Genomic DNA, 27057 nt, shown 5'->3' on the forward strand with positions numbered 1-27057 from the left:
GGATCTTCGTTGAGGAATGCAGGATCTTCCACTGAGGCATGCGGGATCTTTCACTGCAGTGCATGGGCTTCTCTCTAGTTGTGGTGCACGGGTTCCAGAGCGCAAGGACTCTGTAGTTTGTGGCACGCAGGCTCTCTCATTGAGGCGCGCGAGTTCAGTAGTTGCGGTGCACGAGCTTAGCTGCCCCGTGGCATGTGGGATCTTGGATCCCCAACCAGGGATTGAACCTGCGGCCCCTGCATTGGAAGGCGGATTCTTTACCGCTGGACCGCCAGGGAAATCCCAAGATTCTTTTTTTCTTTTTTTTTTTTTGATGTGGACCATTTTTTAAAAGTCTTTATTGAATTTGTTACAATATTGCTTCTGTTTTATGTTTTGGTTTTTTGGCCAGGAGCCATGTGGGATCTTAGTTCCCTGACCAGGGATCGAACCCACACCCCCTGCACTGGAAGGCAAAGTCTTAATCACTGGACCGCCAGGAAGTCCCCATTACATGGGCTCTTTACTACTATTGTTGTTTAATGGAACATGGTGTTAACAGACAGCACTCCATGAATGACAGATCTGCCGTCCATCTGCCCGGAAACCACAGGTAGACTTGGCCCTCAGTGCAGCTCACTGTGTCAGGCTAAGACCTCTCTCTCTCCTGGGTTCTCTGGGCTCCAGGGACAACCGTCCCGTCGCACTCCCTCTCTGACGAGGGGCTCTCTCCTCAGGCCTGTGAGTGTAAGGCTCAGGGCTCCTCGCGCGGGGGCCTTCTGTCACCTCTCCCAGGCACCTGTCTTCCGCCCGCTCTCGGTGCACAGGAGAGAAGGCTCTCAGCTTCTTCCCTTGCTCGGCTGCTGTTTTTTCCCTCCTCTGTCTTCCCAGGAAAACAAGACATACCAGACGGAACCAGAGCGAACCAAGAGCACTGCTCCCAAGGGAGAAAACGAAATTCTACCACCTCCCAGGAGCTTTCTAGTCTTCCATCCTTCCGCTCCCAGCCCCCCCAGACGCTCTTCCGAAACAATCCAGTGGGCAGGCCCCTCATCAGCTTACAGCCCATATAAATGGAAAGTGTCCAACAATCAAGACGAACGCCACACTGTACAAGGAAGCAGAAAATCCACTTAAAAAGTGTTTTTCTCTCCACTGTGCCACTGGCACTTGTGTGCCTGCTTCACGTGTCTGGAAGAACAGGGCTATTTAGACATTCGAGAAGACCCATGTGCCACTGTGCAGAAACCGCTGTCTGTGACTCAAGCCATGTGCCACCACCACAATCCATAGGCATTACCAGGCAGTGTGGACGTTTTGTTGGTCACCAAGGAAAGGCAGCTGGAAGCACTTGGAAACACTCCTTTGTCACCCACTTGGTTTTCACCGTCTCACTGGGTGTGCTGGGCTCATCCACACTGCAAACTTTATGTTACGTGTTATAACCGCTTGCGATGTGGCAGCCACAGCAAGACCTACCAGGAGAAGAGGGAGCCGGCTAAACGACCCTTTCGAGTCCCTGACGGTGAAAGTGGAAGAGTCCCCGGGGACTCTTCACACCCGACCTCTGGCTGGGCTGGAGAGGCCCAGCTCCAGCCGGCCTGCTGCCCAAGGCAGACGACCTGACCTTGCTCGGGGAGCATTTCCATTTCCTGTCCCTCTTTTCTTTTTTTTTTTTTAAAACATCTTTATTGAAGTATAATTGCTTCCTGTCCCTCTTAAGGCTACCGCTTATCTTCCATTTCTCAATATGTGCAGCATTATACAGTCATAGGCTAGAGAATCATTTTAGCATCTTCCCAAAGTAACTGCAAACACCTAACCTGCTCTTTTACCACGACTTTTTATGGAAAAACTGCTTTAGACATATGTGGTTTTTTCCATTGCAGGTGCTTTGTCAAGACCACATCTCTTGCTTTATCCAAAAGTACCTAGGTATGAGAATTATGTCTCAATAAAGCTGTTATTGAAAAATAAAGTACCTACAATTCCCCTATTTTGACCTTTGGATGAGATATAAGTAAAGAACCTTCTGGAATGCCTAGTGATGGTTACCCTGAGATGTGAGTTAATACTTGGATAAATAATGTGAACAAAGATGCAGAGACTGACACAGACATGGCACTTTGGGGGCATTTTAAGTGGAGAGCAGAGAAGCTGAGAACACGGGCTCAGGGCCAGACTGCCAGGTGGGAATCCTGCCTCTGCCTCACATCAACTGCGCAGCTCTTTAACCTCTGTGTGCCTCCTTGTAAAGCAAGGAATCCAACTAAACCTAAATTGTAGGATTTTGTGAGGATTACAAGTGAAAACATGAAAAGTGGCTAAAACTTGATGTGTGGTTAATAAACATCAGTTATTATGACGCTGAAGATGCTGCAGGACAGAGGAACGTGGAGGGAGGGGAAGCCCTTTATGAGATACTGAAAAATTAAAAATCGAGGCCGGGCAGGGGTCGCTTGGACTAAATTGGTAGCTGTGGAAATGAAAACCACAAAATGGATACGATCAGAGGGACACAAGGAATAAAGGAGGGAAGAATGTAAAGATAACATACACAGTTTGAAACCTGGAACCACAGAAATAACGGCAGCACTGAAGCTGTTATTACATCTCCTTCTTGGGAAGAAGATTTGGATTCCCTGAGAAAACCAGGCTCTTTCTGGGAATGTAACCGATTTGTCGAGTGAGGCCCTTAGCAAGATGGGTACAAACTCAACTGGAGACGGATCTGAGAGCCAAATCTGCTCTTTACGCCCAAAGGAAAACAACTGAGTCACATCCATGTACACCAGACAAGTTCCCCTTGCCACTGTGGCCATTACTTCTATTTACATACTAAAAACTTCTCAAACCACATTTTGAAAAGTGTCACCTTCCTTGATTTCAAGTGGGGAAAATCCAATAGCAGATGGCTATGTAATCACGCAGGGTCTGCCGGGAAATCCACAGGGAAGCAAACTCAAGTCACCCACTCCAGGAGCCTGAACTCCAGGCTCTCTCTGAAACTGCTCCCTTGGGCACTGACCTGGTCGTCAGCAATGGCTTTAGCGAACCGGGCACAGTCCAGCTGCAAGTAAATATCCGTCAGTTGGTCCAACAGCTTCTTTGGTTCAAAGCCATATTTCTCAGGGTTTTCAACTTTCAGGTCACGGCACTTAGGACCACAGAGTTGCTGAAGATTAAAGTTCAGCATCGCAGCCAATCGGGGTCCGAGTTCCTAGGAAATCACAGGATAATAGGACAATTCATGCTGTTGAGACAAGCAAGAAGGACCCAAAACTCCCATTTCAGTGGAGGAACAGGAATTGGCAGGCTCAATCTTCAAAGAATCCCTTATACGTGCTGTATCATACGCTGAAGAAGGACATTCCATTCAAACTTTTCTTTACTCTCCATTTCTAATCCAGTAATTCTAATACTTCATAGAATGTTGCAGGCTGATGGAATATTTATAAATACCAAAAAGGCAACATTTTTGTTAAATTCATGCTTTAATTATAAAAACAAGGATCACTTCGAATTCGTTGAGAAATAGGTAAAAGAGGGAAACTATTCATAATTCTATCATCATCACATGTGTCACGAAAGTTTCTGGCGTATGCTCTTTCAGCCATCATTTTATGCATTATTTTTCTATAAATTTCAAGTCCCTGACAGTTCAGGCAATATGCACCATTCTTATTTATTTATCAGATGCAAAGAGTGAAGAAATATAAAAGAGGCAGAAGATAAAACTTATGTCTTGAATAGTTTTAAATCTAACCAGTGAGACAAAACAAACGTAAATGAAACAACTAAAAACTAATTATGAAATAATATACTATAACCCCACAAGATGACACAGTACCTACTACAGGTGGGCATACATTGCTTTAAGCAATCCTGAAATAGGAAAACCTGGCTTACAGAGTATTAAACACCGGCCATATAAAATGAGCTGTGAAAGCTTCTCTTTAAGTAACAAGGTTTTCATTAAATTTCATGACTGGATTTATACAAATTCAACTTAAATTTGGCTTCTAAAGGACCTGGTTTTGCACAAAGTAAAGTACTCCTGTATTTAATTGTTAAGAAACTGTGAGGTAAAGGAGGGATAAGAATAGGATGTAACTGGTAATTTTTTTTTCCTGAAGTGGGAGAGTTTTGTGTTAACCAGCAAAGAAGGTGAAAACAGTGCAGCAAAGGAAAAGGAAAGATCAAAGCAGGCACAGGCAAAGACAGGGGGCAGAAGACTATGACCCATGTGTATGGAGAGCTCAGATCGAAGAGTAGGTCTTGAAAAACATTAATTTTAATTGACATGAAAATAACAGACTTAGTTTTCAATAATTTCCTTTAAAAAAATGAAGAATTTAGAACTAAAAATAGGCTTTATGATAATTTAGTCTCAAGTAATTTTTATAGTTTCTGACCTTCTGAACAATCAAAGAGCACTGCCATCGGAGTAGTTGAACATCAAATAAAACATGACAGAGCAGGGATTGGCAAACTGCTAGCTGCAAGACATATCTGGCCTGATGCCTCACTTCATGGAGTTTTACTGGAACACAGCAACAGCAAAGCTAGCAGCTGCAATAGAGGCCATGTGGCCTACAACGCCTAAACTATTTACTGTCTGGCCTTTATAGAAAAAGTTTAAAGAAGTCCATTTGCAAACCTTTAAGGGAAGCAAGTGTCTGAAGTACCTTATCTAAATGAGCTGCAGTCAGTGTTCTTACGCTTTCAGTGATGCACTGTTTTGCTTCATGCTCTGCTGCTCTTGCACTGAAATCTATTTATGAAGAGACATGAAATGTAAACGGGACAGAGGAGGGGGCTCATCTCTTGAGTTGCACGTAGGACAGGGTGTGGTGATAATGATGGAGGTGAGAGTAAACAGGGAAACTGGAGGAAACGTGTAGTAAAATTATATCCCACTGCAAACTTGTCTCCATATGGGCAAGTAACTACCAAATCTCAGGCCTCTTTCTTGCCTTCCTCACTACCCTTGCCCCGGCCCCACCATAAGACTTCTAAACTCTGTGTGTGTGTTTGCGCGCGCGCGTGTGTGTGTGTTTGCGTGCACGTGTGTGTGTGTGCGTGCACGTGTGTGTGTGTGTGTGTGTGTTGCAGGGGGTTGTTGAAGCGAAGCAGAGATCTTCATTTATGCCCCTCAGTTTCGATTTCAGAAACAGGATCCCGGTCTCATCAATCAAGTCAAGGCCAAACAATCTGGCTACCTTTGACCTATCATAAACCCTAATTATGGCTCTCGTTAACCTTTGGCTTCCTGAGTGTAACAAACCTACACCGAACAGAACCAAAGATCTTATACACTGTCAATTATTTCTACTTAATATAGTCTCATTCCCAATTGACGTCACCTTATACTTTTCCTATAAATAAAATACTGGAGTCGACGATGATAAAAATACGTCACAGCTTCAACATTAATAATCCAATGTGCTGTCTCAGCAGAAAGTGATATAAGTTATCTTGGAAGTGACCTTTTGCAGACTTCAGACTATGGACAGAATATTGTGTGTATCAATTAGCATAACTGGGAACAAAATCAGTAACAGAATTTCACCGATTGGTGACTTTGGTGCTGAAACACCCAGGATTTCAACAACTACTCTATTTAGTTATAAGTGATAGACTCTGAAAGTGGAATCCAACAGACAAAACAAATACCCCCAAGGTTCTACTCACAGGTCTGAGGAACGGCTTCTGGACCTGCTTGGTGAGGATATGGAACATGTCCACGGTTTCTGTCGCCAGGGCAAGATACGAGCGTGAAACGCGTTCATCCTGGGCGAGCTGGGACTGGCGGGCCTGCTGCTGGTCCTGGGCAACAGTGAACAGATGCCAGACACGTCTCAGTACAGCCAGCAGCTCAGCACACGCCAAGTGAGAAGGAAAAGCACAGCCAGCTCATAACTGGGGAGGTGCGTAACACAGCCAACACACTTAGGCAACGATACCACAACCTGTACAGCAAACCTTCCAGATTACTGAGGTTTATTCCTTTCGCCATCAGATGTCTTTAGGGCTTTGAATAAGAGGACCTTGGCACATGACTTAACTTATATGAGACTCAGTTTCCTCAATGATGAAAGAACTCACCATCAACTTCTACGCAGGACGCAATAAGTGATTCTTACGTCCTGCCTGATACACGTGCTAATAAAGGATATTCACCGTCCTTAATAACAACGTCTGCGTAGTCATCGTTATTTTGAAAACCACAGGCGTGCTGCGCTATCACACTGAGGCCTATAGGTTTTGCCACAACACCAAGGGCCTGTAGATTGCTCAGCTTTTGAATCCTGTCTCTCCACACCGGTTAGGCTGTCAACCTCTACAACTGTCAGCATGCTTGCCTCTGGCGCCATCCTCCTCCTTCTACTCTGCCATAGGCTGGGAAACAAGATAATAAGGTGTATTTGACTCATGGGTAAAATAAGGTGGAATCTACTGAAGGCTCTGTGACAGACCAAATGCAGAAACATCAGTACGGCTGAAATTCCTGCATCTGCTCAGAGGCCTGTTTACTTTACCTCGGGGGAGGGGAAACAGCTAGAATAGCTGATGTAGCCACACGAGGGCCCGCTGGGTAAGTGCCCGGTGGAGATCCTGCACCGGTGCTGGGTGACCTGCCCACCGCCCTTTGGTCAGGAACGAAAGGCTGAAGCAGGGAGGATGGAGGAAGAGCAAGGTGAGAACCACCTTAGTGTGTGTCTGGGTGTCACGTTCATTCATCAATCAGTGTGATCCAGCCCCTTGCACAGGCCAGGCCTCCTTTAGGTCCCGGAGATGAAGCACAGAACGTGACCAAGAAGGCTCCCTACCTCATGGAATTTAGAAGCCAGTTAGGGAGATAAGCAATAAACAGACACCCACCCAAACAGATACAGCATAAGTCCGATAATGATGAAGAAAAAATAAAGCAGGGTGGGGAGGGGGGAAGGAAGAGTGTGCGGGGGCTGGGGTGCTGGTCTGGAAAGGGTGGTCAGGGAAGCCTCTCTGAGGAGGTAACATTTAAGCAGGTATCTGAAGGAAGTGAGTCAGCAAGATCCAGGGGAAAAGCACTCCGGGAACAGGGAACAGCAAGTGCAAAGGCCCTGCTGTTCGGCTGAAGATCAAGGAGGCGAGTGGGGGCAGGGTAGGTGAGCAAAGGGGAAGGGCAGGGCCAAGACTGCAGTGCCCTCCAGGCCCGAGTGTGAGAATTCGGGAAGCCTGGAAGGGCTCTGAGCAGAGCAGTGATGAGAGGCTGACTGAGATTTTAACACCATCCTGCTGGAATGCACGTGAGCAAGGGCGGAGGCTGAAACCAAATGGGGGGCTACTCCAGTAATGCAGGTTAAGAGACGGTAGTGAGCTGGAGGTGGGGGAAGAGGTCAGATAACAAACATACTTTAGGACAGAGCCTAGGGGCCTTTGCTGGGAGAGAGAGGAATCAAGGAAGACTCCAGAAGGTGCTGAGCCAGAGCAAGCAGCAGACTGCGGTCGGCGCTCTCTGAGACACGGCAGTCTGGAGAGGAGATCTGGGGGACGACATCGAGGGCTCAGTTTTGGACAAGTCAGGTTTGAGATCCTATTAGACCACTGGGCAGGGGCAGGTCAACAGCTCGTTATGTAAGCCTGAATCAGGAGTGAGCCGAGTTAGGGAGGCACATTTTGGAGTTGTCAGAATACAGACAGCTAAAGCCTTGGAACAGATGAAATCAGCTAGCCCTGATTTTCAACTGGGAGCATCAGGCCACGTGTGGGAATGTTTCCGGTTGCATGCGGGTCGGAGGGAAACATCACTGGCATTAAATGGGCACGAGCTAGAGATGCTAAAGGTCCTGCAGTGTCCGGGACCGTCTCTCATAACAAAGAATTACTCTTATAGCAAAACTCCAACCAGCATCCTCACCGAGAAACACATGACCTAGGGAGCAATGTGGAGAGAGAAGAGAAGCCTGAGAGCTGCGCACCTGGGAGGACCAGGAGGGGAGGCAGGAGGCAGGAAGTGACTCCAAAGTCAAGCAGACCTGATTCTGAAGGAGCATTTTTTTAGGGATTATTTATGCCCTTTTCCATCCATTGACCCAGAAAAATCAATAGTATCTGCTCAGTCGCCTCATAAACAAATGCTATTATTATAAGCACTGGCTCTGGACGAGGTAATGTGCCACAGACCCATATCCCAACATCGACAATGTAAGCTGGTCCAACATCAGCATCATGAGTGACATACAGAGGGCGTTACAGGAGTGGGGAGAAAGGTGAGACTGTGCAGCTCCACTGATGGGGAAGGCCAGCCCTGAGGGAGTATTTGGACAAGACCTCCCTCAAAGAATGGGTAAGATTTTAATACATAAGAGTAGAATGTACAGCATTTTGGACAGAAGTGTCTCAAGGCAAACAAAGCAATAGGAGCTACACATCCTGAACACTTTCTCTGGGCTGGTCATGAACTATGTCCTCACCATCCGTCTCTCCTCACAACTTTCCCACAAGGCAAGAACTCTCTCTGATTTACGGGCTAGGAAACAGCGAGGAAGAACTTTTAATGTGCGGCAGTGCCAGTTCTCAAACCCAGGTCCCCTGGACCCCGAAGCTGGGGCTCTTGCAACTAGAGCTCACCTGTTTCCCCGGCACGTTCTGCAAAGGCCGGGGGACTGGACCACATTCGAGCTGACAGACTGTGACAAGGGGTAAGCATGGGAGGATGTCTTAGAGCCACCCTGGGGAGCCTCAGGCCTGGGGGTGATGCCGCCCCGTGGGAAACGGAGAGCGGCAGGAGGAGGGTTTTGGAGGCACAGGAGCAAAACAGTTTAAGGTGTGTTTAGAAATGCATATGAGGCTGGTGGGTAGGATGAATGCCGTCTAGAGGGTGCCAGTACAGTGCCGAGGGAAAAGATGACGACCACTGCGTTACCTCATGAATGCAATTAGAGGGGTTCAAGGAGCGTGGTGGCATGGACACCGGAGAAATCCAGCATCCACGGACTCTGCGCAAAGCCCCCCAGAAGGTTAAAGTTTGTAGTTGAAGCATGTTGGCTAGAGTAAGACGTAAAATTCTCATCAAAGCTGCAGGAATACTTGGAATGAAAACCTTCCCTAAGTGTGCTTCGACATTCTATGTTTAAGAGAGTTTTGACTCCACAGCTTTAGAACAACCTCAGTACTATCTTCATCTCGAGAATGCTGCTGCGAGTAAAGAAAAAGTGGTCCTCCCTACTTTCTGGAAAGCAGTTCTGATTTTGAACCTAACAAAACCAGGAGCAGAACTAACCAATATATGAAGTCACCAATAGCTGCGAAGGGCCTAATAACTGACCGGGGAATCATCTAAATGGTGGCAATCGATGTCAGGAGAGGGCAGTGTGCTGTCACTGGCACAGCAGGAATTTCTCATGGAACCTGGCAAAACAGACCTCTTTTCTGTTTATAACTGAACATAAAAACCAAGATGTACTGAGAGGAAAAATACCCCATCAGAGCCCTCCGGAGTTAGTCACACACACAGATGTCCAAAGAAGATCATACGAACAAACCAAATTCTTGACTAGCAGACAGAGTTCTAGAGATTTATTTCCTAGTTACTTTCCTAAATCTTAACATATTCGAACAATAAAAGCTCTTCTCCAAAACAGCCCTTGAAAGTTAAAAAGGCAGAGAGAGTTTTCAGGACAAAGACTTCTCACCTCATTTCTTAGCTTTAGGTCAAGTGTTTAAGGGTTCTCCTACCCCCAACCTGGGCTCTAACTTCACAGAAGCCCACAGGTGGGATGGTAACAAGTACCGACAAGTCTGTCGGACCTAAGCCTTCAGACCCAGATGCAGCCCCCAAAGCAGGGCTCTGCCCGGGGCCAAGCCTGCTTCCCTGCGACGCTGTCCCAGCACCTGGACCATGTCCTCACCCGGGGCAGCTGGTCCCACTGTTCTTTGTTCTTCATCTCTTCTTGCACTTCGTGGATCCGCTTCAGAGACTCCAGGCTTTCATCGAGCAAAAATGTTGTGTCGTTTATCAGCATGTTTATATAGCGGACAAACTGCTTCCCGGAACTAAAAAGGCAATTACACGGTACATGGTCACACATTTCCCTGGCGCGGAGGCGCAGCTCCACATCTCCTGAGACCTTGTTATTCTTCTATATTAATTGATAAGCTCATTCCACCGATGTGCTACAGCCACCCTGCACGGTTTCCGAGAGCCGAGTCCTAACATTCCAGAGTTCTGCAAGCAAATTCCCTTGGTAGCTCAAATTTGGCAACAGTGGCAGTATTTACACCCTGGACGATCAGCAAATGCTGATTTTTTTTTTTCCCCCTCCAGAGAGTGGACTTACCAGCACTACCCGGCTCATTCCCTCAATAATTTTAAGTAGAGAAAACACTCTTCCAGACTAGAAAAGAAAATATGCTTAAACTCCCCAACATATAAGGAAAGCACAAATACCCACATATAAGAGGTAAGAGAACTCCCAATACAGTTCTTCTTTATTATAAAGAAAGACACGTTGAAGAAAAATTGGAAGCTGTAATACTGATAAAGTAGGATATTAACATACTTTACAGAAACAGAAGCTTCCAATCTCTGGAACTGTCCTGCATATCCTATTATAATGGAGGGACTTGCTGGTGAGCTGAGATGGCTTGGCCCACCTGTTAAGACTCTGTACCTGCCAGATTAGTAGAGACAAGAGGAGCTACACTTCAGGATCTACTGCTGGGTGACCAGAGGGCAGTGAGCCCGTGCCGGGGGTGGGGGGAAGAGAAGTTCCTGTGAACAAGGGCAGAGGCCTGGATTTCAGGAACATGCGAAGTTCAGGATGAACACTCCTAATTAGCACCGTGCAGATCAAGCCGTGGGCCTGCCTGGTCTCCTAAGCTCATGCCAAGCTTCTTTTGTTGGAATGTAATTCTGATGACAAGAGCAGTTCATGGCGATAACTAACTTAAAGAGATTACTCTGCAGAAAGGTGTCTAGCAAATGGATACTCCACTGGTCATACTTATACTGTTGACTAGTAACTCAGTAAACAAGTGACAGCTAGGCTTGATCAAAGACTGAACATGGGTTGCAAAAGATCCAAGGAGATGGGATAAAATATCTTCTGAAGAATAATTCAAGAGTTCAATATTTTCACCTACCTTTCTTTTTTGAAGCACCTTTCTTTTGAAAGTAACTTAGATGGAATTACTAATGTCCAGGTTTAAGTAGTCACCGAAATTTCAGGTTGGTAATGAAAAGCCCTTAATCAAGGTCTAGGGCCTCACTACAAAGAATGTCACTTCAAGTGACAGCCTTACCCTATCTGCTTCTGAATCTGAAGTTCTCCTTATATTTCTAACTCTAAACCTTGATATCATATTCAAGAGCACCATAAGATCCCAGTTCAGGCATTCTGCAAATTCATTTAATACTGTAATCAGGAAACACCAAAAAACACAACACATCATTTCATAATAGTTATAGATTCTTTCTCTATGTATACCATGCCCACAGTATCTTGAAATATCTAAACTTTAGCAATGTCTGGCAAGCACAGAGATTTAGATAACCCTACTTACATTTAGCAGCACCATCTGGAAAATTTAAGGGAGGCTGAGACCAAGCAAACAGTCAACAAGAACCCAGCTGTGAAAGTTTTTAAGTGGCCACTCTACCTGTGATTTGCAAGACAGCAAGCTGTGACATTAGGGGCCCAATACTCACTTGAACTCCTCCATAAAGGTGCCATGGTGAGCTATATTTTGCCAAAGGCTTTTAAAAATGGTGCTAATATGATAGCGAATGGTGAACTTGTCATAGAACTCGCTGGTGGCTCCGGTATGCTCAACATCTAAAGAAGAAAGACAAGGGACTGAAGCATATGTACTTTCTTTCCTTTCTAAAAGCAGTTATTGCTGCTACAATGTCATTGAATGAATAATACAAATCTGCAAAATCAGAGATGTGACAAAATTTTGTCTATATCTCACATGGAAGGCAGAAGAGAAATTACGAGGTGGTTTTGAAGACTAAAGTTTCATAACGAAGGTCTGGCAATGACACCATAACAAAAGGAACTGGGCTGGGAAAATAGCTTGTCAACACCCATGACCAGAATCTGAATTCTCGTAACTCCCCCAATTTTCTTACTAATTTATAGAAATTCCATAGAACTTTAAATGAGTATCCCTGAGCAGGAAAAAAATTGGGTTAAGTTTTATTAAGGGCCACATACCTACTAAATGTGACTATTATTTTAACTACTTTTGTATAATTGATGTTTTAAAAGTAGAGAAAAGCATAGTAAATCTCTATGTACTCATCATTCATTTACCAATTACCATCATCCATGTATCTTTTTACATGGAACAAAGATCAAACTTAGTTATCCAAAAGACAAACAGCTTAAGCACGAGAAATTCCTGAATTCATGACAAATCTTAAAAAGAGGGAAAACTGTCAGGTAAAGACAGTAAGACTCAAGGAAAAGATAAAAGGCACCCTATAAATGCTGGTGGGGATGAACAGACAATTTGACAAAATGTATCACAAGCCATCAGTATGCCCATCTTTCTGACCCACCAATTCTATTCAAGAAAACACATGTTCAAAGACTGATCTCCAAGGATACTCATTAAAGTACTATTTATATGAAAAAAATATAAATAATCCAAGTGCCCAACAGAGAACACAAAAAGGTATTTGTGATATATTAAGTGAAAACCACAGGCTACCAAACAAAATATACAGTTTGGGTCCAATCATATTAAAAAATACACACACACTCACACACATGATATACAAATTGACTGGAAAGATACCGAGCAAAATGTTAACAGATTCTCTCTGAGTGCAGAGATTATCAATGATTTTTATTTTCTTTTTGCTATTTTCTATATTTGCCAATGAACACTTTCTTGGGATTAAAAAGGAAAATAGTTATTTCAAGATAAAAGGAATCAGCTAAGACCTATGGTACAAAGATCTAAAAGCACTTACGTATATTCATTAGGTCAACCTTTCTTTAAGCTGAACTAAGTGTCATTTTATTAACTGTATAAAAGTGTGAACTAAAGCGTGGAGGGCTGATTTAGCAGAGTCCACAGGAGAAGAACACCGGGGGCTGACAAAGAGCCTCGTCAATGCTCTAAATGGCTCATAACACCTGCACTGTATCCTGAACATAGCAGAGGCTAAGTAATGACCGTTAACTTACTACCCATCAATATACATCTCTCCCAACATTAAAAAAAAATTCATTCCTAATGTTCCCTCAAAACTGCATCAGCCCAAGTTCTAATTCTCAAGTCCTAGTTCTAAGAGGCCTGCAATGAACTCTCCCTGGTAGTTGCTCTCCCATCATGAGTCTTCTTGCTTGATTCACTAGGCTGCCCGGGCCTCAGGGCCTTTACACTTGCTGTCCTCACTGCCTGCATACTGTGGCTGAGATCTGCTTATGGTTCCCTCTCGGGTCTCATTTTCAACATTACTCCAAAGTCATCTCCTCAGAGACCTCCCCTGACTATGCTTCTTAAAGCAGCACCAGGCCTTCCTCTCACACTCACTCTCTGGAATTACCTCATTTATGGGTTCAGTGTCTGTCTCCCAGCTAGGGTGCCTGACTGGTGAGGGCGGGGATTTGGGGTCCTCACCGCTAGGCCCTGGCAGCAACACCAAAGCTGACCCGCAGTAGGAGCTCCGTACGTATTTGTTGAATTAGTGATCGAATCTACTTGGGCTAACGCTGGCTTTGCTGATTCAGATCAGCGTGGGGAAGAGAACAGTCTTGAAGGTAAGTCTTGGTTATCAGTGTTCTTCCTGGTTCTGAGTAGCCAAGTTTTGAGAGCTGGTCCTTAAGGCACTGACTGCTGTGGTACAAATAAAATACTCTTATTTTTGAAACTCAGTTTTATTTTTGGAACAAACATTTGATCTTAAGTATCGTCTAAGCTAGAATACCCTCTCTGGGGTGTAAAAGAGAGCCTGTTCCAGAGATCAATCTCTAATTCATGTCTGAGAGTCAGCCGTGCTCAGGAGCCGGGACCTCAGTCAGCAGGACTTAACATGGATTTGATGGACACGTGGGGAGTGTCCACCACGCCCGCGGCAGGGCTCCCTTGGCGCAGGGCCCGCGGTAGCTGGAGAAGCACCTGTGCTAGTGCCCAGCTGCTGAGGCTGCTGCCACTCACTGGCTGTTTACCTTCAGCAAGCTTCTTGACCTTTCTAAGCTGCAGTTTCCTCATTCGTACAATGGAGATATTTATAGCACCCATCTTGAGGACTGCTGTGCGGATTAGCAAATGTTCAATAAGCAGGGGCTATTATTAGCATGGGTATCATCTAATACCCATGGACCACCACAGAGGTGGTCCAGGGCCAGAGGGCACACTGCTTGGTGGCAAGGGGGAAAGGAGAAACAACACCCGCCCACCAGCTCCTGGAATCTTACCGGTGGGGGGCCCCCCAGGCCCAGCACTGGCCTCACAGGCAAGAGGCCCAGCCCTGTTCCTTATCCCAAAGCCACAGTGACAGGCCCAGGGCACTATCTGAGTACAAAATGAACTTACCTAAATTTTTTTTTTTTTTAATACTAACAATGCATGTTTACTGTAGAATAATAAAGATGTTCAGATAATTAAAAAAAAAAAACCACCCACAATTCTACCATTCATAAATAACCAATTCACTGTTAATATTTTGGCATATATTCTCCCATACTTTTTTCTGTAATATATATATGTGTATCAAAACGTGGTCATACTTGACATATTTTTCCACTACATGGCATTTTCTTTACTTTTTATTACTTAACCACGTACTGTAAATAACACACTATTTTTCATGGTTCACATAGACCCACCGTATGGATAAACTATAATTTACTTAACTGACCCACAACTGGCAGGAATTTAGGTTGTTTTTAACACTCTCACTGTATCGCATTATAAATACTAACACAGTGAATGTTGTTATAAACATTTACAGACATTTATATTTATTCCCACAGAATCGATTACTAGGAATGAAGTTTACATGTAAGAGGGTGTACTCATTATTTAGCTGCTGTCTCTCAGCCCCAAATCCACCCATTTTTTAAAAAGACATTTATTTATTTCTTTGGTCGTGCCGGGTCTTAGTTGCGGCACTGGGCTCCTTAGTTGCGGCATGTGAACTCTTAGGTGCGGCATGCACGTGGGATCTAGTTCCCTGACCAGGGATCGAACCCAGGCTCCTGCATTGGGAGTACGGAGTCTTAACCACTGGGCCACCAGGGAGGTCCCCCCAAATCCACCCTTTACACTTGGCTTTGTGATACTGATGCTGGGACTCCAAGTTTCCCTTTGCCAGCTGGCCCCCTGTTAGGCTCGCCAACAGGGACGCTGCAGGGGAGCTGGAAAACTGAAGAAGGGACTTGGACCTCTGCTGGCTTGCTGCTCCCATCATGGACTCTCCAGCCCAGCAGCAGCAGCTGGCTCGTTTCCAGCTTTGTTCCACACTCGCAGGACCAGGAATCCCACACGCCCTCAGAGACACCAGCACCAGCTGGCCAGCATGCTTCCTCAGGCCTGGGTCCCAGTTCTGTCCAAGCACTCATTTGAGGCACTAGAATTCCATAACCCCAGCCTTTTCCCTTGGTTCCCCCAGCCCTAGGGACAGATGATGGCTGCTCCCTGCACCGACAATCTGTATTACCCCAGTGTTCCTTATTTGCCTTTTCTGTCTTCCACTACCTATTTCACCAGTTCCTTATGTTAAATTCTCTCTATTAAACTAACTGGCAGGTTATCCTAACTGGGCCTTGACTGATATGGAAGATAGAAGGCTTTGGTGTGGACTGCCAATTTGCCTTCCAGAAAGGCTTTACCAACTTACATTCTCAGAGAGTTTCATAGCACTAATTCTACACACGAGCTACAGAGGAGATGAAATAGACTTTTGCAGGTTCGTTTATTTCCCTATAACCATATTAGCACCAGGTATTCCCATCTTAAAAATAAATTTAATAGGTGAAAAGAGGTGCCTCATCATTATTTTAAGAAATGCAGAATTACCTTCAATTCAGCTAAGCCTGACAGGTGCAAGGGACCGTACAAGGTCCCATCCTGTACACGGGTGATGCACCACTTGTACCTGAATGGCCCGTGGTCCTCTCCTACCAGGGCCAAGAGGTAAGAGGAGGACAGGAGAGCCAAGCGGGGGCCTTTTACCCAGGAGTGTTCTCTGCTGCTGCCAAGGTGAGCATGTTAACAAAACTTCAAGAGGCCCGCATACTTGTTTAGGTTTAAGAGGATACAGACAGGCTTGGGGAAGGAGAGAAACTCCCAGTAGGTGACATAAGATAATAGTGACAAAAGGGAAAGGAGGTAGACAGGTTCTTGAGCCTCAGAAGCACACAGAGAGAGATGCCAGCACCAGCCCAAAATGAGCAGGAGCAGGTCTTGGTCTACAGGGAAGGGATGGTTGTCACTGAACACAGAGGAATCCCCAAACCGCTGCTGCCGCCGTGAACAGCAATGGACTGTGCTCCGGGAGGCTGGTGTTTCTTCCAAGAGCATGGCGAGTACATTCTGCTAAATGGGCGCCCAGAATGTGCTAGGTTCAATAGAAGATAAGAAGACAGGTAGGGGTTTCTCTGGTGGCGCAGTGGTTAAGAATCCGCTTGCCAATGCAGGGGACACAGGTTCGAGCCCTGGCCCGGGAAGATCCCACATGCCACAGAGCAACTAAGCCCGTGCGCCACAACTACTGAGCCTGCGCTCTAGAGCCCGTGAGCCACAACTACTGAGCTCACAAGCCACAACTACTGAGCCCGCATGCCACAACTACTGAAGGCCATGCGCCTAGAGCCTGTGCTCCGCAACAAGAGAAGCCACCACAATGAGAAGCCCGCGCACTGCAATGAAGAGTAGCCCCTGCTCGCCGCAACTAGAGAAAGCCCGCGTGCAGCAACGAACACCCAACACAGCCAAAAATAAATAAATAAATAAATAAATAAAAAGAAGGCAGACAACACACTTCCTTTCCTGAGAAATATACAAACTGGAGGGAAAATGTTCCATTTGTACAATCCTGTGCCTTTGGTAGAGAACAGGTGAATGGGTCCCCTAAGTTACAGGCTTTATGAAAACACATTTGCAGTTCAAAAGCCAAATTAAAAATGAAAATTTGGAATACAATTCAACCAGAAGAGGAAGACCTCCTTGCAGAGTGTCTGATACATTTTCAGTCTTGTTCACCAGTGTCACCTAGCACCTAGAACAGTGCCTGGCAAATAGTAGGCATTGGATGAATGTACAGAATTAGTCAATGAGTGAAGACTCTCAGAGATCCTGATTCTGTTGGTTTTTGAGTGGGGTCTTCAAGAATAAGCATTTTTAACAAGCTCCCTGTTTTACCCAGTTTTGAAACTCTGGGTTACAGGACAGTGTTGCAAAACTAATGTTGTAAGTTAAAAGCTAAAATGACCCAGGTAGTTTCAGATAAAAACACCAACTTGATCTCAGTGTTACCCATCTGACTTTCAATGGATCCCACTGAATCATCAGGGGGAGTGGTCAGTGTAGAGTGGTCAGTGTAATATTTCCACAACTCAGGGGAAAAATAACCGACAGTTTATGCTCTGCTGGCAGTGTATTAGTGGGTCATACTTAGAAGCCGATGTCAGCATATTAGGTAACAGGTTTAGAACAACTTCATCCACTGGCTTTAGACGACCTTGCCCACCTGTACACAACAGGTACCTACCTGTATAAAACTTCATCAGGGAAGGGACCAATAGCTTGGTGGAGAGAGGATGGTTCTCAATCATTTCAAAAAACTTCTGGGTCCGTGGCTGAACAGCAGGGTTAGTCATAAACATGACTTCTACGAGTTTGGCCACCAGATATGGATTTCGGATGTAGTTCTGGTTACACAACATCACAACGAGGAACATCACAATATCCTGAGTACAGGGCTCATAAAGCACCTGAGGAGAGTATCTGAAGAGAGGTGAGAGGAACAGGTAGTAAAGCTCTGAGAAAACACGGGTGGATGCTGGTGTCATTAGGCAAGGAAGGGGACGAATAGGTCTAGGAGCCAGGACACAGAGTTCCCTTTAACTTGCTGAGTTTAAGGTGACTATTCCCATTACAAACAGGTAGATTTAAAACCCATTGCGTCTATTGGCCAGAGCATGTTATATTATCTTATGTTTTAGAAAATAAACCAAAGGTATGATTAAATCGTAGGTGAATTTTACAAAAGATCTTCATGACCAAAAAGACTTTAAAAAATATTTTGATGGAGTTGTTTTCACTTTTTCAAAGTTCAAACATTAGTTATAAACTCAACCTATTTCTTTGTAAGCATTCTCTAATTTTACAATTGAGAAAAATTTTGGTACAAAATATAGAGGTGGGTATTTCTGGCTTTTGAATGTTCACGCAGATATTTATAAACGGTTTCCTCCTTGTTTCTCAGACACACAATTCGACTCACTTTTCACAGAGCACATTATTACCAGCACCGTTAATCCTCCTCTGTCTTGAGTTATTATTGGAATTGGCTGGATGCCACAGCCGGATTTATTTTTCCAGTCTCCAGGCAGCATTCGGTTAAAGCAGTGGCATAAGATGGAGGTTCATAATATAATGTACATATTAAATATAAACACATATTAGAACTACGTAATACGTGAATGGGACTTACTGTACAATAAAAAATAAAAATTCAGCAACATCTTCTACATAAAACTCAGGCAATGCTGCAAATACCTTGGGGACATCTGAACTTAAAGGCAGTGTGACACTGTCAAAGAGAAAAAGTACAGGTTACAAAATGAAATCATGACACATCAAACTACAAGGAATATTACACTACCATTACAAGTAAGTGTTTCATCTGGAAAAAGCTCTCATTCTATAATACAACTATGTAAAAAGTGCAAAGGCAAAGAAACTACAACCAGAAATGAACAGGGAATAATGAAGACAGGGACAGGCTAGGGTGGACGTGAAACATTTTTGTTTTTCCTTTTCTTGATTTCTTGGTTTTTATTTATTGCATTAAGATTAATGCAATAAATGTGAAGGAAATAAAAGGGTCATGTTTGGTCAGCTTATGGAACTCAAACCGTTTGAGACAACAGAGCTACACATGTACTTTAAATACTACTGGGTTGGCCAAAAAGTGCCTTCGGTTTTTAAGTAAAAATAAAAGACACATTTTTCATTTTCACCAAGAACTTTATTGAACAACGTCTTCACCCTTTTGATCCACTACCTTCTGCCATTTTTCAGGCAACTTCATAATTCCATCTTCCCAAAACTTTTTATCTCTTTGAGCAAAGAACTGTTCCAGGTGCCTTTTACAGTCTTCCAGGGAATTGAAGTTTTTTCCATTAAGAGAATTTTGTAAAGACCGAAATAAATTCAAATCCAAAGGTGCAATGTCTGGTGAATATGGTGGATGAATCAGAACTTCCCAGCCAAGCTGTAACAGTTTTTGCCTGGTCATCAAAGAAACATGCGGCCTTGTGTTATCCTGATGGAAGATGATGTGTTTTCTGTTGACTAATTCTGGACACTTTTTATCGAGTGCTGCTTTCAGTTGGTCTAATTGGGAGCAGTACTTGTTGGAATTAATCGTTTGGTTTTCCAGAAGGAGCTCATGACAGAGGACTCCCTTCCAATCCCATCATGTACACAACATCACCTTCTCTGGATGAAGACCGGCCTTCGGTGTGGCTGTTGGTGGTTCATTTTGCTTGTCCCACGAGCTCTTCCATTCCACATTACTGCACAGTATCCACTTTTCATCGCCCATCACAATTTGTTTTAAAAACAGAACATTTTCATTACATTTAAGTAGAGAATGGCATTCGGAAATACGGTCAAGAAGGTTTTTTTCGCTTAACTTATGTGGAATCCAAACATCAAAGCAATGAACATAACCCAGTCGGTGCAAATGATTTCCAACGCTTGATTTGGATATTTTGAGTATGTCGGCTATCTCCCACGTGGTATAACATGGATTGTTCTCAGTTAATGGTTCTCAGTTAATGTCTTGATTTGATCTCCATCAACTTCAACTGGTCTACCCGACTGTGGAGCGTCATCCAGTGAGAAATCTCCAGCACGAAACTTCGCAAACCCCTTCTGACAACGTTCGATCAGTCGCAGCACCTTCTCCACACACTGCACAAATCTTTTTTTGCGTTTCAGCTGCGTTTTTACCTTTCTTGAAATAATAAAGCATAATATGCTGAAAACGTGACTTTTTTCCTTCCATCTTCAATATTAAAATGGCTACACAAAAATTCACCAATTTTGATGTCTTTTTTTAAATGCACGCTGATATGACAGCTGTCACATACAACCTAACAAAATTGTTTCGAATGAAGTTAAAGAAAACTAAGTGCTACTAGAGCCATCTTATGGAAAAAACTGAACGAACCTTTTGGCCAACCCAATATTTTCCACTCCTGCAGGGGGCTTGGGCCAACCTCACCAACATCGGTGATCCTGAGATTTCATAATAACCATAAAATAATAACAAATAAAACAATAATGGCTGCCTGGAGGAGCTGTCCAGGTGATGATAAAGAGATCAAGAATGTTCTCAGCTCATTCTCTGAATTGGCTAGGGATCTGCCTGGATCCAGTACCTAGGGGGATCTAATATCCTGTTAACTCCAGAGTTTAGCTTCCAATTTCCTTTTCTATCAATCAAGGATTTTATAGCCAATGTTCCAAGAACATAAAATGGGAAAGAGTCTCTTCAGCAAGTGGTGCTGGGAAAGTTGGAGAGCTGCATGTAAATCAACGAAATTAGAACACACCCTCACTCCATGCACAAAAATAAACACAAAATGTCTTAAAGACCTAAACATAAGACATGACACCATAAAATCCTAGAAGAGAGCATAGGCAAAGCATTCTCTGATATAAATCATACCAATGTTTTCTTAGGTCAGTCTCCCAAGGCAATAGAAATAAAAACAAAAATAAACAAATGGGACCTAATCAAATTTACAAGCTTTTGCACAGCAAAGGAAACCATAAAAAAAGACAAATGAAAAGACAACCTATGGAATGGGAGAAAAGTATCTGCAAATGATGCGACAGACAAGGGCTTAATCTCCAAAATATACAAACTCATACAACTCAACAACAAAAAAAATCAAACAACACCATTGAAAAATGGGCAGAAGACCTTAATAGACACTTCTCCAAAGAAGACATACAGATGGCCAGTAGGCACATGAAAAGATGTTCGTCATTGCTAATTATTAGAGAAATGCAAATCAAAACTACAATGAGGTATCACCTCACACAGGTCAGAATGGCCATCATTAAAAAGTCTACAAATAACAAATGCTGGAGAGGGTGTAAAGAAAAGGGAACTCTCCTACGCTGTTGGTGGGAATGTAAGTTGGTGCAGCCACTGTGGAGAACAGTATGAACATTCCTCAAAAAACTAAAAACAGAATCACCATATGATCCAGCAATCCCACTCCTGGGCATATACCTGGACAAAACTATAACTCGAAAAGATACATGCACCCCTATGTTCACAGTAGCACTATTCACAATAGCCAAGTCATGGAAACAACCTAAATGTTCATTGACAGATGAATGGATAAAGAAGATGTGGTACATATATACACAATGGAATACTACTTAGCCATAAAAAAGAACGAAATAATGCCATTTGCAGCAACATGGATGCAACTAGAGATTATCATGCTAAGTGAAGGAAGTCAGAAAGAGAAAGACAAATACCATATGGTATCACTCATATGTGGAATCTAAAATATGGCACAAATGAACCTATCTACAAAACAGAAACAGACTCACAGGCATAGAGAACAGACTAGTAGTGGTTGCCAAGGGGGAGGGGGGTGGGGAAAGGAAGGATTGGGAGTGTGGGATTAGCAGATGTAAACTATTATATATAGGATGGATAAACAACAAGGTCCTACTGTATAAACACAGGGAACTATATTCACTATCCTGTGATAAACCATAATGGAAAAGAATATTAAAAAAAAAAAGAATGTCTGTATATAAGTAACTGAGTCACTTTGCTGTACAGCAGAGACTGGCACAACACTGTAAATCAACTCTACTTCAATTTAAAAAAAATAAATAAAAGCGAGGCTTCCCTGGTGGCGCAGTGGATAAGAATCCGCCTGCCAATGCAGGGGACACGGGTTCGAGCCCTGGTCTGGGACGATCCCACATGCCGCGGAGCAATTAAGCCCGTGAGCCACAACTACTGAGCCCACATGCCACAACTACTGAAGCCCGCGCACCTAGAGCCCGTGCTCCGCAACAAGAGAAGCCACCACAGTGAGAAGCCTGCGCACCACAACAAAGAGTAGCCCCCGCTTGCCGCAACTAGAGAAAGCCCGGGTGCAGCAACGCAGACCCAATGCAGCCATAAATAAATAAATAAATAAATAAATAAAAATAAATAAATAAATAAAAGCAAAACCAAAAAAACCCAGAACAACAACAAAAAAAAACCCCGAAGATTTTTTTTTTTAAAAAGGGATTGGAGTTTATTTATTTATTTATTTTTGGCTGTGTTGGGTCTTCGTTTCTGTGCGAGGGCTTTCTCTAGTTGTGGCAAGCGGGGGCCACTCTTCATCACGGTGCACGGGCCTCTCACTATCGCGGCCTCTCTTGTTGCGGAGCACAGGCTCCAGACGCGCAGGCTCAGTAGTTGTGGCGCACGGGCCTAGTTGCTCCGCGGCATGTGGGATCCTCCCAGACCAGGGCTCGAACCTGTGTCCCCTGCATTGGCAGGCAGATTCTCAACCACTGCGCCACCAGGGAAGCCCCACCCCCGAAGATTTTTATAGCCAATTTTTAAAAAGCACTATGTCAAAATTAATTTAATAGGTGCTGACAGTCCCTTATTACTGTAACTAATTCCAAGGAAAATATTTACTTACTTCTTTACTTTTTTCCCCAGGCCGCGCCATGCGGCATGTGGGGATCTTAGTTTCCCAACCAGGGGTCGAACCCATGCCCCCCTGCATTGGGAGTGTGGAGCCTTAACCACTGGACTGCTAGGCAAGTCCCCGAAAATATTTATTAATATTACTACTTTCTATATAAGTACAACCTGGAAATGAATTCTTAATAACGTAAGGGTCTTGGTTTCAGGTATCGGCTTTGAAGAACAATAAAGACAGCACAGCCTGGTGCGTGGAGCCGGGGTGAAGAGGGCGGAGCACACTCACGCGGGATACGCGGGGTCCAGGATGCGGAGCAGCAGCTGAATGAGAAGGCCGTAGAAATGCAGACATCGTCTCAGGAAGCTCTCGTCAAGCAGACCAGCGTCAGCACAGGCCTTGCATCGTACCAGTTTCTGCGGAAGCAGGTATGTCCCCGCCCACAGATTAGTTGGTGGCTAAGTACCTGCAGCATGATTGGGCAGGGAATGGGCAAGGAGATGGGAAACCTAGGCTCTAGGGCTTCAAGAGCTTCATTGCTAACCGCTTGTAAGATGTTGGTCGTGTCTCAAGAGCTTTGTCTGTTCTAAGAGAAAGAAAAGGCATGCCATGCGAATCACTGGGCACAGAACCTAGCACACAGTTAGTGCTGAAAAAGGTTAGGTTGTCACTGCCATATTCAAATAACCTGATGGGGGAGGCCCTTTGGAAGTCAGGGAGGGTTACTGAGAAGAGCCAGACAAATCCGCATCTCAATTCCAGATCAGCACTGAAAAGCTGCTCTTGGGCAAAAAGCTTGTCCACCAAGGATATAATACCTCCCTCAGAGTATCGCTGTGAGTTTAAACACACACGTGAGCACACACTGCATATAAACAGTTTATAGGCTTCTTGAAACCTACCTCTGGAGTGCTTAGGGGGTCTATAGACCCCAGAAAAGAGCCCCCAGCTTTTTCTGCATCTCAAAGAGGTCTACTGTATAGGTAAATAAAACTGAAATTTTAACTTGTACCAGAAATCTAAGTCAGGTAAAATGTCTACACATCATCCTACTAATCAACAAAAAACACGACCAGCTAACATTCAGCTTTGTAATTTGAACATAAAAATGCATAAATGAAAAATGCAGAAATTTGCTGTCTGTGCTTCCCTTGTACAACCTTAGCTAGCATTTGTTTTCAGCTATGTCTCATAAGCAGAAATCTTCCCGTCTGCAGTTAGGTTCTATACGATGGATCATTTTCAATTAAACGAAGAATGAGGGGCAAAGGAAAGAGATCTTTCCACTACCACAAATCCACTTTGTCAAACATCATGAAAATGCGTGGCTGGACAAACTGGAGTTGTGTGTGTTTTGAGGTGCGGGGGTGAGGGTCAGCAGATGGGGAGGATCTTGCACAAGGCAAGGAAAGGAAGGTGATGTTCAACTGAGGATGATAAAATCCATTAAGAATTCCTATTGTCATTGGCATAGGCGTAGGCATTTTCTGTCCTGAGATTTAAATATACATAGAAACTATCCACAAGTTTTTAAATGTACCATTTTTATCTTGGGGGGAAGAGAATAATGAGAAAAACTGAGGACATTAGACTGCTCATTCAAGGCGCATATTCTGGTGGGAAAATTACTATTATGAGGCTGGTCTATAATTATCCCAATTAATGATACAAACCTTAAGCTGAGTTTTGCAGCGCTTCAGCATTTCACGGTGTCTAGCTGCCAGTGGGGAGTCTTTCCATTGGCTTTCATTGTTTTTCAAATCTTCCACAGTTCTGAAAGTAGACTAACAGTCAAATGAAAGAAGACACACAGATCCATCACCCACCTTATCTATTCATTTTCACCATGTCACTGACTCTCAGACACATGTCCCCTCTCTCCCCCCATGTCAGCATCACCAAACTCAGTGGCAAGTTATGGCTAAATTGGCAGCATTTTTCTTTCTTACTGGTTCCCAACATAACGATGTCTTAAAGTGGATGGCATTTTAGATTTGATGAAATACAGTAATCATTACTTTTGGAAGGAAATACATTGTTCCCTGTTTTTCTGGGAGGGAGAAAATGCAAGGTTACTATGCCTACTCAATTACCCAAAACAAAAGGCTACTTTACTAAGGGCACTTTTCCTTCTGCTTGGAATGCTCTTCTCTGAGGTTACCTTTGCGACTTGCTCCTTCACTCCCTTCAGGTATCTCCTCAAATATCACCTGTCAGACAGGTAAAGCCTTCCCTGATCATGTAATATGCTGCATATTTTAAAGACTGGCTCACTTAACACTATGTCAACCCTTTCTATCTATCAAAACATTGTGTAGGAAACTAGGGGTCAATAAATTCTTTAAAAGTACATTTCCTAGCGACTTCCCTGGTGGTGCAGCGGTTAAGAATCCGCCTATCAATGCAGGGGGCATGGGTTCGAGCCCTGGTCCAGGAAGATCCCACATGCCGTGGAGCAGCTAAGCCCGTGTGCCACAACTACTGAGCCTGCTCTCTAGAACCCGCGAGCCACAACTACTGAGCCCACGTGCCACAGCTACTGAAGCCCACGCACCTAGAGCCCGTGCTCCGCAACAAGAGAAGCCATCGCAATGAGAAGCCCGTGCACCACAATGAAGAGCAGCCCCCGCTCGCCGCAACTAGAGAAAGCCTGCGCGCAGCAACGAAGACCCAACGCAGCCAAAGATAAATTAATTAAATAAATAAATTAAACAAAAACAAAAACTACATTTCCTAGACTCCCTTGCTGCCAGCATTTCTGCACATGACCTAGCATCCACCAAGAGGTGAGCCCTCACTGAAGGCAGAAGTGAATATAGTGAAGTGACAGCCACATGGTTCTTCTGGAAGCACAGCGTGGAGGGGTTTTGCTTGAAGCAGAGGCTGAACCCTGAAACAGCTCCTTCCTGCCAGGCCAGGTTCGAAGGAGAGCTCTGGGAGTCCTCTTTTCCAGGCGTGCCAATGATTCAATAAACCAAACAGTAGCCTTTAATTATCCTCTTTCTGCTTACCTCAGATAAAGTGGATTCCTCTGTCTACAATTGGAACATGAATAATGGTAGACAGAATAATGCTCCGCCCCACCCCCATACAGGAAGATGTCACAGCTTAATCCCCAGAACCTGTGAATATGTTACCTTACATGGCAAAAGGAAACTTGCAGATGTGATTAAGGGTATGGAGCCCGAGACGGGCCCATATGTCTGGGTGGGCCCAATGTCATCTCAGGGTCCTTCTAAGAGAAAGAGGGAGTCAGAGTAAGAAAAAGAGTTGTGACAAGTGAAGCAGAGGTCAGAGAGAGGGAGAGCTGAAGATGCGATGCTGCTGATTTTGAAAAGAGAGGAAGGGGGCCATGAACCAAGGAATGTAGGGGGTCTCCAGCAGCTGGAACAGGCAAAGAAAGAGATTCTTCCCTAGAGCCTCAGAAGGAATGCAGCCTTGATTTTAGGACTTCTGACCACCAGAACCCTAAGGTAATAATTTTTGCTGTTTTAACTCACGAAGGTCGTGGTAATCTGTTGCAGCAGCAAAAGGAAACTAACATAATGACCTATATGCTTATTGGCAAGAAGAGGTTACAGGTAACAGGCCCTCCAGAAAAATGGGCCTTTGGGATTAGTTCTTCGACTGGGCTGGTTTGAAAGTGGTGAAGGGGACTTCCAGTGGTCCAGTGGGTAAGACTCCACGCTTCCAGTGCATGGGGCCTGGGTTCGATCCCTGGTTGGGGAACTAGATCCCGCATGCCGCAACTAAGATCCCGTGTGCCGCAACTAAGACCCGGTGCAGCCAAAATAAATAAATAAATAAATAAATATAAATAAATATTAAAAAAAAAAAAAGAAAGCGGTGAAGATTCAGTTAGCATGTGAGGGCATAAAACTGGCAGCCCAGGTTCTCAGTGGAAAATCAGCTGCATAAACAATCACCAGTGACCTCCTGGAGTGAAGAGATGGTGTGGCTACTTGTAACTATGCTGGAGGGCTCACAGAAGAAAATGACAGGCTCCAGATTTTAAAATCTCACTTCAAGAACAAGCCAAAGAGTCAGGGAATTTCTAAGATGACCATAAAGAAGCAGAGTCTGGTCCTACAAAGCACCAAATTATAACATAGACTGAATCTATAACCTCACTGGATCTCTTATCTGAATGTCAGAGCAAAGA

At 44.3% G+C, this 27057-nt stretch overlaps 1 protein-coding gene across 3 annotated transcripts in view; it reads right to left on the reverse strand.

Moving 5' to 3' along the window:
* Positions 1-27057, reverse strand: part of UBE4B (ubiquitination factor E4B) — a 110364-nt gene that overhangs the window by 6683 nt on the left and 76624 nt on the right. For all 3 annotated transcript variants that reach the window (XM_061184999.1, XM_061184998.1, XM_061184997.1), the window contains 8 exons: positions 24569-24668; positions 23184-23311; positions 18641-18739; positions 17696-17931; positions 11675-11801; positions 9876-10020; positions 5674-5808; positions 3008-3199 (listed from right to left, as the gene is read on the reverse strand). In XM_061184999.1, coding sequence (XP_061040982.1) covers positions 3008-3199; positions 5674-5808; positions 9876-10020; positions 11675-11801; positions 17696-17931; positions 18641-18739; positions 23184-23311; positions 24569-24668 — 1162 coding nt within the window. The remainder of the gene's footprint in view (positions 1-3007; positions 3200-5673; positions 5809-9875; positions 10021-11674; positions 11802-17695; positions 17932-18640; positions 18740-23183; positions 23312-24568; positions 24669-27057) is intronic.

This window comes from Eubalaena glacialis, chromosome 3 (genome assembly GCF_028564815.1).
Source record: "Eubalaena glacialis isolate mEubGla1 chromosome 3, mEubGla1.1.hap2.+ XY, whole genome shotgun sequence".
NCBI classification, from domain to species: domain Eukaryota; kingdom Metazoa; phylum Chordata; class Mammalia; order Artiodactyla; family Balaenidae; genus Eubalaena; species Eubalaena glacialis.